Source organism: Sebastes fasciatus, chromosome 10 (assembly GCF_043250625.1).
Source record: "Sebastes fasciatus isolate fSebFas1 chromosome 10, fSebFas1.pri, whole genome shotgun sequence".
Classification (NCBI taxonomy): domain Eukaryota; kingdom Metazoa; phylum Chordata; class Actinopteri; order Perciformes; family Sebastidae; genus Sebastes; species Sebastes fasciatus.
The window spans coordinates 15,045,553-15,062,002 of NC_133804.1; the positions used below are offsets into that span (position 1 = coordinate 15,045,553).

The 16,450-nt window shown below is 38.9% G+C and overlaps 2 protein-coding genes across 4 annotated transcripts; both read right to left on the reverse strand.

Moving 5' to 3' along the window:
* Window positions 1–1,610: 1,610 nt before the first annotated feature.
* Window positions 1,611–4,734, reverse strand: gnpda1 (glucosamine-6-phosphate deaminase 1). 2 transcript variants are annotated; one of them, XM_074648406.1, is made up of 7 exons: window positions 4,593–4,734; window positions 4,178–4,304; window positions 3,017–3,118; window positions 2,734–2,916; window positions 2,412–2,596; window positions 2,013–2,187; window positions 1,611–1,920 (listed from the first exon to the last, which is right to left on the reverse strand). In XM_074648406.1, the coding sequence occupies exons 2-7, from the start codon at window positions 4,299–4,301 to the stop codon at window positions 1,859–1,861; spliced, it is 831 nt and encodes a 276-aa protein (XP_074504507.1). In that variant the 5' UTR covers window positions 4,302–4,304; window positions 4,593–4,734; the 3' UTR covers window positions 1,611–1,858. The 2 variants fall into 2 exon arrangements, with proteins under 2 accessions (XP_074504507.1, XP_074504508.1); XM_074648407.1 differs by lacking the exon at window positions 4,593–4,734 and adding an exon at window positions 4,390–4,500.
* A 1,040-nt stretch (window positions 4,735–5,774) lies between these two features.
* On the reverse strand, window positions 5,775–15,812 carry hspa4b (heat shock protein 4b). Of its 2 annotated transcripts, none has more exons than XM_074648404.1 (19): window positions 15,465–15,812; window positions 14,401–14,458; window positions 12,159–12,299; window positions 10,470–10,592; window positions 10,217–10,316; window positions 9,942–10,075; window positions 9,598–9,842; window positions 9,405–9,481; window positions 9,129–9,280; window positions 8,870–8,976; window positions 8,631–8,764; window positions 8,176–8,360; window positions 7,958–8,050; window positions 7,591–7,746; window positions 7,368–7,493; window positions 7,153–7,260; window positions 6,944–7,063; window positions 6,679–6,840; window positions 5,775–6,328 (listed from the first exon to the last, which is right to left on the reverse strand). In XM_074648404.1, the coding sequence occupies exons 1-19, from the start codon at window positions 15,569–15,571 to the stop codon at window positions 6,122–6,124; spliced, it is 2,535 nt and encodes an 844-aa protein (XP_074504505.1). In that variant the 5' UTR covers window positions 15,572–15,812; the 3' UTR covers window positions 5,775–6,121. The 2 variants fall into 2 exon arrangements, with proteins under 2 accessions (XP_074504505.1, XP_074504506.1); XM_074648405.1 differs by having other exon boundaries at window positions 10,217–10,354; window positions 10,428–10,592; window positions 15,465–15,795.
* Between the last annotated feature and the right edge of the window lie 638 nt (window positions 15,813–16,450).

Genomic DNA, 16,450 nt, shown 5'->3' on the forward strand with positions numbered 1-16,450 from the left:
GTCATGCCATCGCCTGTCAGATAAATCAAGTAAACATTTGCCTCACACACACAGTCACATGATACTGATTTTGCAGTTATGTTGGCTTTTTTGTTTTGTTTTCTGTCTTCATTTGTTTGTTTATTTATTTGTTTATTTATTTGTTCATTAATTTTTTCTCTTTATTTTTTTTCTTTCTTTAATTTATTTTTCTCCATTTTGTTTTATCCATATTTTATTTTATTTTGTTATGAGGAAAAGGAAGAAATAGAAAAAAAAGAAAAAAATATCAAATATGTGTGTGTATATGTATGTGTGTATGTATATATATATATATATATGTGTGTGTGTGTGTGTGTGTATGTATATATGTATATATATATGTGTATATATATATACATATATATATATATATATACACATATATATATGTATATATATACACACACACACACATATATATATATATATATATATACATATGTGTATATATATATATATATATATATAAACTCCTCAACTAGCCGGGCATGGGCCATGATGCCTCCTCCATCTCCTCTCTCCTTCCTCCAACGATTTCCTATGGATAGAAAAGGGCATAAGCCCTGAGCTATCAAACCAGGCTCACGAATTTACGATACGATACGATTTGCCTCTGAAATGTTGTGTGGCAAAAGCCTAGATAGGTTACTGTGTGCTTTAAGAAGTAGGGCCTATGAAGAAGTAGAAAATCCTAATGCTCTGATAAAATAGAAGAACCTCGAAATTGTACATTAGTATAAACAGTACTTGTCTGAGTAAATGTACTTAGTTATATTCCACTGCTGGTAACAAGGACCCCTGTTTCTCCTAAACATACAATGAAAGCAGTTTGTTTAAAGGGCCATTTTTTCCAGCACAATTTTGGAAATGGACACTTACAAGGCTCATGTAAAGGCCATATTAGCTACTGTATGTGTTCCAATACCCAATATGTGCAATAGCATATGCTGATCACTCTGTGCAATAATTATATGATGCTGTGCAATAATGATATAATTTGATGGACACTTTGTGCAATAATCTGGCAAAACTGTCATCTCATGAATATACATTGTATTTTTATATTTTATTATATTTTATATTGCACTATCTCTTTTTTTATTGTATTATCTTTTCATTAGCACCTATGGGATTGTCACAATCTAATTTCGTTGTACTACACAATGACAATAAATGTCTTTAAAAATGAAATGTAATACTACCATGCTATTTAGTATGCCAGAAAAAGATTTAGCATGTCCCAATACATAGTATAGGAAATACAGTATGCCAAAAATACCAGGATGTCCTGCTACACCCATTCACATTTTGCAGTATGTTTTCTGGCTATTCTGATCCACAATACCTCTGCACAGCACATATGAGTAAGGTTCAAGGCACAATGTTATGACAAATAAATATGTCACAATTGTATGCATACTGCATGCAACAGTACATACTTTGTAAGGACAGCTGCAGTATGTATTAAAAGTAAAAAGAAAAACTATGCAATTTGTAATGCAGCCTAGTTGTTCCATGTTGTCACGTGACAGCAGGAACAACCTGAATACCACAGCACCATCCCCCATTCACACAGAGAGATACAGAGATTACAAATTAAATGCACTTTATTAAAAAGAACAAATGAGAAGCAAAGCTGTTCGAGCAATCACATGAAAACCTGAATGGCCTTCACAATACAAGCACCTGATTATTTCTGCAAGGATTAGTTGAGGTCAACTCCAAGCACTGCTTGGTGTTCACCAATGCATCACCACCAGAAAATAAAGGAATCATTGGAGTGTTAAGTTTAAAAAAAAAATGCCTCATGGATCCACAAAGTTTGGATAAGATCTCCTCAGTTCTTCTTTGGCATTGACTGAGGTGGCTCCACCAGCTTGTTGTGAACATGCATCATCCCTAAAGAAAGAGCAAGAATCAGCATGTTGATTCTGTGATTAATGCCTGTTTTGCAAATATTTTTTGCTTATGCAACCTGGGTTGCAACTCACCTTTGAAATACTTTACAGTTTTGACCCGCAGTTCCAGGGTGGCGTCTTCATCACATACAAAAACAGTCTGTGGGTGCTGCTGAAACGCAGACACCGTCCACATGTGATTCACACCGTCCTCTATAGCTTTGTATAAAGCAAACGCCTTGTGTGCTCCAGTGATGAGAATCATGACCTGAGAAGAAATTGAAAATGTGATCTGTGGCCCGTGTGACTGAGCAAAAGCAACTTGCAATTGGTGTTTTTTTTGGTGCATCAGGAAGATGAGTTCTGCAACTCAATGTTCTGACAGAAAATGATCATTCCTAACGAATGGTATATTTCAGATTTTGCAAAACCATGAAGCAGAAGCAAAACACAGAACAGGACAGATGGTTCACATTCATCTAGGCTTCTAACCTCTTTTGCATCCATGACTGTGCCCACTCCCACAGTCAGTGCCATGGTGGGCACCTTTGAGAGATCCCCATCAAAGAATCGGGCATTAGCTATGATAGTGTCCTGTGCCAGGGTCTTCACTCTAGTCCTGGAAGCCAGACTTGAACCAGGCTCATTGAAGGCAATGTGGCCATCTGGTCCAATACCTGACAGGACAGGAGGAGTCATTTAAATGTTACTGCCGCTTCAACAATGACCGCAAAATCAATTGATACCATAATGGGATTAGCACAAATCTGAAATATGAAGTTGGTATTCATTATCAGCACTGTGACCTCCTGACCTCCGACAAAGAGCTCGATCCCCCCAGCAGCTGTTATCTGTTCTTCAAAGGCTGTACACTCTGCTTGCAGGTCAGCAGCGTTGCCATCTAGGATGTGGGTGTTCTCTGCTTTTATGTCTATGTGCTTGAAGAAGTTATTCCACATGAAGGAGTGGTAGCTCTCAGGGTGATCTCTGGCAATTCCTATACAGGATTTGATGACAGTTTATTATACGTGATCACGGTATTCAATGATTCCTCAATGTGTAAGCGTTTTATGTGGGGAGAAACAATGAAGACTTACCTACATATTCATCCATGTTGAAAGTTTTTACGTACTGGAATGAGATTTGGCCCGACTTGTAGTACTCAATCAGTTTCTTGTAACAACCCAGGGGGGTGCCTCCTGAAGACAGACAAAAGCTTACAGAGCGAAAGCAACAGAGTGGAAAATTCCAGTGGAAATTCAATTTCCTTTCCTTACTCTTCTATGTTTCAGAGGAAATTATTGGATTTTTTTTACCCCCCCAAGTTTATGGGATGGTTGTACTTTGCTCTTTGCAATATAGAGTTTACATGCAAAACATCTAATGTCACAAAATATGATGTATGGTTTGATTTTAAACTCCCAATCTGCATGGAGAAGACAAGCTAAAACATTTAGACAGTTCTCAAGTTACAGGTCCATGCAACACTATTATAACTTTCTGCAAGAACACAAGTGAATCTACTTTTTTATACAAGCTGATTTCAATAATACTTGTACACATTTAAGTATAACTTTTTTCATTCACGGCTATTTCCACTACTGACACTGAATCAGCAGATATGTGTATGTGTGGGAGGTGGTGTGTTAACGTTTGTTTGTTTGTGTATTTAGATCCCCATTAGCTTTTGCATAGCAGCAGCTATTCTTCCTGGGGTCCACATAGTTTACATGGTGACAATACAAAAATACACATTCACACTACTCATCCTACACTAACATAACACATCGTAATACACGTAAAAAACTAAAAAACACAGAAAATAGAAAGGCTCCGACTGAATCTATCATGATGAACAGATAAATATCATCATTTAACATGGAATGCCCTTAATACCCTTACACACCCAAGAATACTTATTAATTACTAAAGTTTCTTCTTAAGTAATGCTCTTTTAGTGTTTTTTTAAAACCATATATATCATTTTGTTGTGTAATCTGATTTGGGAGTGAATCCCATTCTTTCATTGCTCTGTATATTTGCTGTACTTTGACCTGATTTGGTTTTGGATCTTGGTAAAGTAAAACAACCTGCAGCAGCATGCCTTGTGGAATAATTGTGTGTATCTGTACTAAAGGATAGTTTTTTATAAAAAAAAGTTATCTGCATTTCTGCTTTATACACTATAATACAGATAATACAGTATCTCCAGCATTATTTCTGAAATAAATGAACACAGGTTGCCGGCTCCTACTCACCTGTGGGAAGCCCCAGGGTGAAGTATCTGTCCGGTCCAGGTCTGAAGAGTATAATCTTGTTTCTAATGTACTTTGCAGCCCACTCGCTTGCCTGGTCGTAGTCATTGAGGATGATCAGCTTCATCGTCTTGGACAGAAAAAAGCAAGAAAAGATGATCGGGGTGCTTGTCTGAAGGAGTTCAGCCTCGAAGTAAATCAGGACAAAAACACACCTTAATCAGACTTTAGACTCATCAAGGTAACTATCATCATCCGGAGACAGTAAAATGAGATCACTGTTGATGCACTAGGCTAGTGTTGCTCAACAATCTGACAAAAAGTCAACTTTGACATTGTAACAAAAACTTTCACTGTAGTATTATAGTCATAACATAAAACAAACAAACTAGGAACATAGTTATTGTGTACACTTTACCTTGTTGTGTATCTGTAGCTTTTACTCTCAGCAGACAGGATCCGGATGATCATGTGATTCCTGCTGTTGAATACCAGCTGCGCTCACCACGGAGGTGACGTCATCATACCATCAGCTAATGTGAGCTAGCTACTAGCTCATTTGACTTGAGAAATGACCGCACAAAGTCTCAGCGGTGTTCTTTAAGCATCTTTACATTGCCGAAAACTGCTCTGTCGAGTGATTTAACGTTACAGCTTTTTTAAAAACACATGGAAATATTGCAGTCGCGTGCCTACATGTATGAGGAGAGCCGTAGCTAGGATTTAAGAGATGCTGACGTCACAAGCCCATTACACAAACAAACAATTCATTTAATTATTACATTTAATTGTCTGTAGATGTGGATACATGTTTTTCTAATACTGGTTAAGTCCCTTTTATTTTATTGTTATTATTATTTTATTTAAAAGGGACCATGTACAGTTTAAAACATAAATGTCACCATTTGATGCACCATACCAGATTACAGCTTTAACATAATTCACATCTGTAGTCCCTTGGCAGGTCAAGACAAAGAAACATACATGTTTTAGCTATGGTGACCAGACTTCCCGGTTTGTCCCGGATTCAAGCTGTGTCCTGAGTCCCGACAAATATCTGTAAAACACTAAAATGTCCCGGTTTTCAACATTCACTACTAAATTGTCCCGGTTTTCACCAGTAATCATAATAATAATATTTAGGCTGCTATTTAATATTTGTTTTCAGACTTATCATATTTTGTCCCACTCAGTATTAACCAACCTAATATAAAAAAATAAACAATGTCTGAATCTCTGTATGCGTGTCAATCAATCATCTTGTTCATGTGCGAACATGCTAAGCACTGAAATAATTGTCCCCAATCCTAATGAGCCTATGGTGCATGCATGAACGTGTGTGTGGTAGGCTACACTTAAGGGTCCGGGTTTGGGGGTTTGAAAATATGGTCACCCTAATTTTAGCTGTTTGCCAAAGAGCAGTACAATTTTAAGATTTTGAGTCTAAAAACATATCAGAATCATCAGTCATTTAAAAACAAAATATGCATAATATGTGTTTAATATGGACCTGTGTCTTCAATAGTAGCTAAACAAAAGCGACGTGTATGTGAAGCCTTGGGTAACGTCTCTTTGGACAAAGTAATGAAAGATGGCAGAAGAGATTTTCAATAACTTTATTAAAACCATATTGTGACACAGACCAGAACACTTACAGGGCACACAACAGAAATAAATACCATTATGTGTACAGCGCTCATTGTCAAACAGGCTTATTGCGGCTGGTTTTTGATTTATGTCATCCAGAAAGAGAGAGGGCATGCTATGTCATCAGACAGAGATACCACCAGAAGCTGGGCTCAGTGTGCTAATCACCCTGCCTGCTTTAGACTGTGGAGTGCAGTTCCTGAAACACTTTACCTGCTCTGATATACACCCAGGCTGCATCTCAATCTGAAGCAACCAGCTCCCGTTCAGCTTTGCTTAAGGGGGGGGCGTTAGGCTGCTTTAATCAAGGTCCATTTCAGGCTTGTTGTCTGTGGTTTCTGAGGTGGGATTGCCTGTGTTCTCAGTTGTTCCCTTGTCTGCAGTTTCTTCTTGGGGTTTCTCCTGTCCGTTGACGGGCCCGTTCTGCTCTGCAGGGGTGTCCTCCTTTGGAAGCTCCACCTTGGGCTTGGGCTTGGTCGCAATGGGGTTACAAGCACTGAACAGCTCCTGGAAAATTAAACAAAGGACACTACATGTAATAACGGTTTTATTAAAAAACATACAGTTGTGTGGGAGATCTACAAATTGATCCTGGCCCAATAAATAATATAGGCACCAATGTGTTCCTGGTAGATAGTTGACCTCAGTGTCTCATGTTGCAACACTAACATATGTGATGAAATAGTGGTCGATTTCTGTAATGTGCATGAGTAATAAGAGCTGGACAAACCTAACTGTCTTAAACAACTTGTATCTTTATTCTGCATGTATGAGAGTCTCTTTTTTAAATGTGCTGCATTCTAGTCACTTCTCTCCGAACATTGGTATTATGATGTTCTAATGGAGTAGACACTCACCCTTGTTTTTACTTGAATGTCTTTTACTTTGACAGAGGGATCCACCGCCAAGCTCTGTTTGCTTTGCTGGTTCATGGCGCTGTTCATCCACATCATTGCATCACCGGTCAGTTTGTCAACTTTCTTGACATCTGCCTCATCTAAATGGTCATACTGCTCCTCCTGGAAATCAAAAGGGAAATGACAAAAGTAGTGTTACTAATTACCACAGGCATCATTACTTTTATTTGTAATAAAAATGACAGCATTCTCTTTTGAAAAGCACCTTCATTTTGTACGCTTCCACAAATTTCATGTACTGCTGGATTTGTTTTCCCAACTCCTCAAATGATTTAGGTCTCTCTTCAGCCTCCGTGTACCTCTCCTGGATGGGCTGGCCAAGTTTCTATAGCGAACACAGTATATGTGTCAGTTAAAGAAATCAAAATGTCAACCAAACAATGGAGGAAAAAAAAAAGCTATTGCAATAATTACCTTTAACTCTGCCAGTTTGTCAATGTACACCTGTTTGGATTGGTCCTCTCCATCTTCATACAGCCAGTTCTCAGTATCCTCCAGCCTCAATGACAGGGCATCCCTGTCCTGAAAATAAAAAAATAATTTCATAATATGTAAATTAATTGGAGAGTGATTATAGAGATGCTAACTCTGACCACTTTACAATGAGTCGGGAGTGGCTGTTTACTCACAGATTCACCGACAAACTTCTCCAGCAGCCCGTGTAGTTTGTCCCTCATGTCGTACACGTACTCCTCCACGTAGTTCTTAGCGTCATTCCTCTCCTTCTCCAGCTTGTCCTGCATGATCATCTTACCCTGAGGAGAATCCAAACAGCAACTGTAACTGCTAAACACTTCAAAATAGATCAAGTAATGAAGGATGGGTGGATGTGATGGCTGAATGTTTAGTTACCTCATTTTCTACAAAAAGATTGAGCATGTCATCAGCTAGCTGCCACTGTGGACTGTTTTCAATTGGAAGATCAAGCACTTTTGTTTTGACTTTGGGCTTTTTGGCTTGTGGGGGCTGGTCGGTCTTCTTCTCGCCTTTGCCCTCCTCTGGGGTTACCTAAAAAAAAGGTAAGAGAATAGGCATTGAGATTCAAAATATCACTCATATTATGTTTCAAATGTCTAAACCTAATACATGAAAAAATTTAACATTATAAGCTTCTCAAAGACATGATTTATTGTGAGCCATTGTGTTGAATTGTATCTCATTGTAAAGACTACAGATCTACAGAACAGATCTTCTTTCTCACAGAAATTGAGCATCTTACCTCCATCTCCTCGTTCTCACGGGGCGTCTTCTCTTCTGCTTCTTTCTGACCATCTCCCTGACCCTGCTCCTCCTCATCGGTCTGCATCTTGTTCTGCAGAGAGTAAAAAAAATAAATATGTTTTTGTCTCAAATAGTAGTACACTTACTAACCTGATGCTTGGTGTAAAAGGACACTTTGTGATGAGAAAAAAGGGACACTTAATGGGGCTGAAGTACCTCTCCATCTTTTTCATTGGCCTGTTCTGTTTCCATGGGTTCCTCTGACTCATCACATTTCTGCACTTCAACCAGGGAGGCGCTGGACACGCTGAAGATACCGTGGATGTTCACTCGCACCTTGACTTTCACCTTGGAGCTCTCCCCAGATGCCTGTGGGACAACCTTCTGGACCATGAACTGACCTGGAAGGAAGAAAAAAAAAAAAAAAGTGTCAATAAAAATTTGTAAGGCCTCTCCTGATGCAATTCGTCATGGGAGGTGAGGTCAGTAATTTGCTTTTGGCTCATCAATTTCATCATGTTTATCAACCCAAGTATTTTTCTCAGCGCTAAAAGCAGAGTTAATACTCGACTTCCATTTGTCAGGTAGACAGAAACATGACAGGATGTTTGTTTTGGAGTCATTCTATCCCCTAGTGGTCACACATCACTTAGGAAGCTTTAGCTGCTTACCAATAGTGGGATCAGGGTAGGGCAGCTCATTAGCGCTATTGTAGTAGGCCTCCAGGGAAAAAGGATCTTTCCGGTAGAAGGTCAGCACTTTGGAGAAAGGTGCTGCATGGTTCACAGGAAATACCTCGCAATCACTGCAACAAATGAATATTTCATAATAAGTATTACATTCAATAGTCAAGATTAGAGACAAGAGGAAAAAAATAATAGAAATTATGATTTTTTTTTTTTTTTTTTACCTCAGACCTTCCTCTGCAGCAGAATGCCACTTCAAGGAGATGGGATAGGGAACAATGTCTGTGATGGAGAATTCACGCACTTTGAAGGCCGGAGACAGTATCGCACACTGTGGAGACACAACCAGGGGTTCAATAATAAAAACGTTTAATCTGAAAACAAGAAACATCCCTTTCACATCAACAGATGCTTATTCGAGCACTTATGTGACTTTCTGGCGAGGGTCGGAGACCAGCTGTAAAAACCAAAAGTGTCATATACCTGCAGGGCACATCCTCTGGCTACAGCTTCGTCAGCATTCAGTGTGGTGTTCAGCTCCTTCCCGAAGAATTTGCTGATCCTCTCTTTGACTGATGGGATCCTGGAAGCTCCCCCCACGATCTCTACTGCGTAGATGTCATCCTTCTTCAGTTCTTATGGGACAAAAACGCAGTTTTATCATCACACAAACCAAGAAACGGCATACGTTCAAGTTCTTTGACTGATTTAATAAGAAAGACGGGTAAATAAAGTGAAGTATATCACAAATATACTCACTGGTTTGTTCCAGCAGACTCTGCAGTGGAGCCTCAACTCGGGCAAACATATCAGCACACATCTCTTCAAACTGACCCCTTGTGCAAGAGAAAAGGTTAACATGACTTAAGCTTTAATAAGGAAATTTAAAGTCAAACGGAGTAGATATGAACCGTGGATACTAAAAGCGAGAAATTATTTCTTGTTGGTCTACCTGTTCATTTTCCCAGAGACATCAATGTCATTCATGAAGCACTCAATGTTAAGTGGCAGGTCAGAGGAGTTGGCGCTCATCACTCTTTTCAGTTTTTCACACTCCTGGTAAAGCCTGACCAGAGCCCTGGGCTTTGTCTTGGCATCGATCTTGTACTTCTTGCCAAAATCCTCACAGAAGTGATTCACCAACACCTCGTCAAAGTGCTTCCCTCCCAACTCTGGGTCACAAGCTGTAGCAAGGACCTAAGAGATGAGGAGAAGAGGCCAAGAGAGAGAGTTGAAGGAATGAAACAAAGTCTCAGATTGATGATGAATGTTTGATATGCTGATTTAGCTACACACCTTGACTTTGCCCTTGTTAAAGGCACACACTGATGTTTGGTACCCAGAGTGGCCCAGGTCCACAAACACCACGTTCCTGGCCTTCTCCTCGATAGCAGGGAGATCCTGTTTATAGATCCCATACGCCAATGCGACTGAGAAGAAAATGGGAAATGATTAATGACGTTAACATGTACTGGAATCAGTAAAAGTGTACATTTTGGCAACCGCACTCAACAATCAGTAACCTGCACATCATTGCCCAAGCCCTGCCCCAAAAAAAACCAAGTACAGACCTGCAGTCGTCTCATTCATGAGCCTCAGGCAGTTGAGACCAGCAATCTGAGCAGCATCTACTACTGATCTCCTCTCAGCGTCAGTGTAGTAGCAGGGAACCTGGTTACAACAGAAGAGCATTTTAAATTACATTACATCTGTGTGGGTGGAGCATTTAAGCTTTTTTTTATGCCGGCGAGGACTACATATGTCCCTCTACTCATCATGTACAAGGACAGCATCCAAAACGGTGCAGTAATATGTAATACTTACAGACACAACACAGTCAGCCACAGGCTTCTTGAGTGCATGCTCAGCGGTCTCCTTCATCTTGGTCAGCAGCATGGCGGTAACCTGTTCAATGCTGAACACCTTCTCCTCCTCCATGTACATCACCTTTAAAAAGAAACAGACAGGAAGAGAAGATGATTCCTACTATGTCTCCTCAACATTTGTGTTTTGTATAGCAAATGAATCAATTATAATGGGCCAGTAACACATCTTAACCTGTGGTCAAATGTAAAAAAAAAAGATTAAATCTAACAATAAGTCGCATTTCCAAACATGTACAGATCATTTCACATTGCCTGTAACTAATGTCAGTCTTAAAGGTTTCCCTTATACTTCCACTGTGTCATCAAGGCTACAAACGATCTTAGGTCAGCTAGTGATGACACAGAGACATTTCACAACTTCAAAAGGCACACATGCATACGGGTGCAGTAAAATGTTGTTCATCTACAAGCTTTTAGTGCTCGTTGGCATTAATCCTTTATCTGAAAACTCAATGCGCGCCACCACAGAACAGAAAAATAATTAACTAATTTGGTCTTCCAAACTCAAAAGATATTCATGCCTGAATGAAAAAAAAATTGTACACCACTTTAATGAACATCTGTAATTGTACCCATTTATGGGACTGTATCATACTGTGTCTATTGTTTTATTATCTTTACTATATAGATTTTTTTTTACGATATTGTGAAAGTGTGTTTTCTTTGTATCTGCTGATGTGACAGAAAAATGTCTCCTTCCGGTGTAGCCTACTGTCTTCATAGATTATTGCCCAATCCCACAATGTCCACACTCACGGACTTTGAGTTTTCGTATACACTTTCTGTGAGTCCGCATTTATGCACATTGCCTGAGGGAATTACCTACAATTCATAGCTCTGGGACGTTAAACACAGGGTTCCCACAGTAAGCCCCTGAGGCGTTAAAAAATAAGAAGGTAAACAAAGAGGACGACACACACATGAAATTAGAGAAATGCAAGCAGAGTATATATTAAACACATGGTTTATTCATTGAGCATTTTTTTGCATTTTGCTCAATGATGCTGTATTGACAAAAACGAGTGAATTGATTATTTGACAATAAGGCTACCTCTCCTCTCACAAGGCAAGAGCCTGGAAGATGTTCAAATCAGACAGTAAGAAACGTAAAATAAAAACCCACAATCGCCAAGGTAACGTAATATGTCGCCGCATAGTGCTGTCCTATTTGCATTTATACCATTTCAAGCCCCTGCAGCCTCTCACACTCAACCATTTACCAGGTGACTTCAGTTAAGTCCCTTAAGGTTCAGGGTTAAAGGCCTTAGGGGGGACATTGGGATTGGGCCTATCAGTCGCTCTTTATTATCTCTGCCCCTGACGAGTCACTGTGAAATTGAAACTAGTTATTGTTTTACACTGCAAATACGCCCAACTGAATAAAGACTTGTCTCTTTGCTCTCACAGAGAGCGTCTGAGGAGTGACCGAAAATGTAAGCGGCAGGTTGACAATTATCTGAGGTGGCGGCTGGCCAAATGATAACAAGATATAGGAATCATTACAGGTCTCTTCATGAATACTGAATCCTACAAGGATAATTAGGAAGTATATCCAGTGTGTCTGGGCTATTACTATACATTCTATCATATCACTTTAACTGTGAGTGTTCCTCATTTTTTTCCTTACCTTGATGCCAGTTGTCCCTGTGGGCATTTGTGCAATATCATAGACCAAACTGTTTTTGAGGCGCTGCACAAGGGGATCCGAAAACGTCCTGCCATGAAACCGCTTGAACCCTTGGACTGTGTTCTTGCAGTTTGTGACGATCTGTGAAAAAAGATAAACTCTCCATTAAATAAAACACATGCACATCTAAGCAAATTATGCATTCATGACTTGAAATCTTACTCTATGTTAGTGCTGTATTCTATGTGCTATGCATGACTAGTGTTGTCCATGCTCATACTCCAGTGATTCTCAAAGTGGAGTCCGGGGACCCCCAGTGGTCCATTGCACTCTGTCAGGGGGTCCGCGAAATAATTTGCTATAAATTATGAAATTTATTATGAAAAAATAAGCATCTTGTGTCCATAAGTCCCAACAACATTAGTTTTGGGCCAGTAGAAATTCTGATATGATTGTGACAGTCCACTTCAGACTGGTTAGTTTAAAAATCTGGATTTATTAGGACTATGCCAGTCTGGCTACTGTTCAGTTAGTTGAAATGTGGGCAATAACTCCAGTCAAGTCCGATTTCAATAAAAATCACCTTCTGTTTAAAAGGTAAGTGGTATTAACATTCAATAACTTTGCGAATTCCCCCCGCTGTGGGACTAATAAAGCATTATCTCCTCTTACCATAACATGATTCAGATTGAAATGTGTTTCTGTCTCACTATGAAACAGGTGTGAAGTATTTAGGTTGACAAGTTTAGGATACAAATACTGTAGTTCCAACGGCATCTAAGAGTACAAATGGTAGTAAGCAGGGAATGAAATTAACACCTGCCACCTGCCAAATACAGGGTCAATGTTGTCTGTGGCAGGTGAAAATTTCAGGTCACCTGCCACCATGGCAGACAGGTTTTCCTTATATTAAGAAATATTATTTTAAAAAGCAATTCTAAAGCCTAAATTAAATATATGGAAACACTTCATTTTACAGGTCTGCTATTTCTCAATAGCTGGTAATTTATTTAATACATTTCCAGGAAAAGAAGTTTTTTTTTATTTTTTTTGCTTTATTTCCATGTCTGCTGGTAAAAAGATAATAATTAGCGAAATAACTTCTTAGAAATTTCTTGAAAAACTCCCTGAATCATGACATTAGCTACCAGGTTAAGTTTGTGTAGACAATAAGTCACACAATGGTGAGATTTGTGCCTGATCAGAAGTGTCTTCGTTTGATGAAGAGCAGCGCACAGCCGCTTCTCAAGCCTAAGGGTCCTATTTTAACCATTATATACTATTTTAGCATATAATTATTAAATTATGTTTATAGTGACTGTCTGTCTCTCCCTCTCTCTCATACACAGTATTTGAACTATCTGTTTATATCATGTTTATTTTTGTTTAAAGCTTATTTTGTAAATTGTACATTCTTATTCTTATTTTTATTCTAACGTTTTATCTATTCTTTTGTTATTATACTGTTTGACTTGCACCAACAAAACCAAAGAAAATTCCTAGTGTATACCTCTTACACCTGGCAATGAACACCATTCTGATTCTGATAGTAAAGTAATTTTCGATACATTCTGAGGTAAATATTGGGGTAATTTGGCAGTAATTCCAAAGATATTTCAAATAGGTAACTTGCTAATTAACACCTAATTACCATGAAATTTGCAGCCCTGTAAAATGAAGTGTTACCAAATATAGTCTTGTATTAAGGTTACATGATATATTCCATAATTCTATGGTCTGGTACCACTGAGTCAGTGTTTACAGTTTTAAAGTGTTCTACCTAGATTTCAGAAGTGGCAGACAAAAAAACTGAGTGGCCAATAGAAATGTTCAGTGACCTGCCACAGTGGCAGGTGAGGAAAAAAAGTTCATTTCAGACCGTGGTAGTAAGCATATGCTTAAATCGGTGTTACAATTAAGAGGCGGTCCCTTTAAAATGTTTTCTGTAAGGGGTCCTTGGCCCCAAAACACTATGAATCAGAATCGTGTTTATTGCCAGGTGTATGAGGTACACAATAGGAATTTGCTTTGGTTTTGTTGGTGCAAGTAAGCAGTATAATAAAGAATAGATAAAAACATTAGAATAAATAAGAATAAAAAATGGAAATTCTACCAATATACAATATAAGCTATAAACAAAAATAAACATGATATCATAGTGCAAATATTGCCGGTGTGCAAACATGTGAAAGCAGGTCCCCCTTTTGTCAGGCTAGTGATCCAGTGTCCCATGTAAACATACCTGGCTTTTAGCAGCAGCACCGATCGCTCGGTTCCGGGGTCCAAAAGAAACAAATGCTCTAAAAACAGAAAAAAACAACTAAATTAAATTCTCTCTTCTACAACATAATTTTTTTTTTTACAATGATGCAGCTTCATGTAAAGGTTGATGTAACCAGTAATCCCAATTGATTTTGATGATGGCGATTTCAAGATTCCAGATGTTTATTGTCACGTCGGTTATACAGGTACAATCATGTGAAATGCTTTTTGCTGGGAAGCTCCATTAAAATAATAAGTTAAATTACAATTATAAAAGGAAATACTTTGTACAAAGGCATATTAAGAACATATACAGTATAAGATATATTTTTGTGTGAGAAGATGTCGTATGATTTATTTATTTAAAAGTCTGCTGGTGAGAGTCCTGTATCTTCTACCAGAGGGCAGGAGGATTAATTAATTAATTATATTATTAGATTTAATCTTATAATATAATTAATGTTAATCCAAATATATACTCCTGTATGTGTTTCTCCTATGTATTATAGGTGTGAATAATGAGGTTATATGGATTAATCGAGCAGTCTGACAGGCCTCCTCCCATCATGCGCTCATTCATGCCTGCAGTAAGAAAAAAAAAGCACCATCACCTGACTGAGCAGGTTATCTATCATTACTAAGCTTTAGACTGTGTTCAAGACGTCATTATAGTCCACAAGAAGCATCTCATGACGTGAAGAACCAGGATTTTCATTGTAACGTTACTCACAATGGATCCAGTTAAAGCTAGCGTGTTAGCATTAGCATTAGCGCTCACATGCCATGTTTCCTGTTGTGAAATCCGTTAGCATGCTAACTAGCATAAGCTAACTAGCATAGGCTAACTAGCTTTAGCACTCACATGCCAGTTTCCTGTTGTGAAACCCGTTAGCTAGGTAGCATGCTAACTAGCTAACTAGCATGCTAACTGGCTAGGCTAACTAACGCAATATTATGATGGAACAATAAGTGGATTAGTTCTCCTTCTCTACCTGCTTTCAGAGCATATAATGAAACATAAAGCATACATAATATTGTACTCACGGTGTACATCGGTCGGTGTGTTCGTTAGCGACGGTCTCGATGCCCCCGGCTCTGGCTACCGCTACATAGCAGTTCAGATAGCCGACGTCAAACCCGACAACTGACATCTTCTCGAGCTAGCTGGCGGTAACGGTTAACAGTGTTACAGTGGTCACGAGGAAGAACAGAGATATAGATAACTCAGTGGTAAAAGGTGACAGCAGCAGCAGCAGTGGAGGGTTTCCAGTCAGCGGACGGTGGAAATACACCCTTGTTCTTGTTCCATGGAGCTGTGTAGCAGCATGCGGTGGACCGGCTGATGAGAGAGAGAGAAGAGCCTTCACGAAGCTTCTGTGTCCGCTGACCAATAGCAGCATCCTGCTGCAGAGCAGAGCACCACACCATGCTACCAGGCGCCTCTACAGGCAGGGACAGGCACTGCAGCAGCAGGAGCAGCAGCTTTAGATATGTATATGTACACATAAAGAAGATATTTTCACTTTCTTGCCAATATTACTTTACCATATCTGTTCTCTTTTTTTTCTTCTTTTTTTCAGAAGTTTATTTCAACAAAAGACATGTAAAAAAAAAGAGTATAGGGAATACAAAGAAACAGCACCAAAGAAAAGACAAAAAAATTAAAAAAACGTAACCCTCCTGTTACCTTCAAATTTACTAACATCTTTTATCCTTGGGGTCAATTTGACCCCAGCAATTTAAACCTCCAGAAAATGATTATAATTAAAATTGTTACCCAAGTTTATGTGTCAGGTACTTTATGTTTGTTTGTTGACTACCTAAATAGCCCTTTAAATAAAATCAATATTTTCACGGGAACCATATTTTGCCACCCCCAAAGCGTGGGGAAATATCAAAGTTCTCGCGAGAATGATGTTTCCCCTCCCCCATGTCGTGTGAACTATCAGTGGTTCTCGCACTACTACAGTTATGGTTATGTTAGGTTAGGGCCCTAAAGCTTTTTGAAGATTATAAAGTTGCATGTTATA

Bases quoted from the DNA above. Each gene is read 5' to 3' on its own strand.
- gnpda1 (XM_074648406.1), bottom strand. From the start codon at position 4,301: ATGAAGCTGATCATCCTCAATGACTACGACCAGGCAAGCGAGTGGGCT. The intron at 2,917-3,016 runs GTAAGTCTTCAT...AATCCTGTATAG, and splicing joins CAACATGGATGAATATGTAG to GAATTGCCAGAGATCACCCT. The intron at 2,188-2,411 runs GTTAGAAGCCTA...ATTTCTTCTCAG, and splicing joins CAGTCATGGATGCAAAAGAG to GTCATGATTCTCATCACTGG.
- hspa4b (XM_074648404.1), bottom strand. From the start codon at position 15,571: ATGTCAGTTGTCGGGTTTGACGTCGGCTATCTGAACTGCTATGTAGCG. The intron at 14,459-15,464 runs GTGAGTACAATA...TTCTGTTTTTAG, and splicing joins CACACCGACCGATGTACACC to AGCATTTGTTTCTTTTGGAC. The intron at 6,329-6,678 runs GTGAGTGTCTAC...TTAATTTTCCAG, and splicing joins ACATTCAAGTAAAAACAAGG to GAGCTGTTCAGTGCTTGTAA.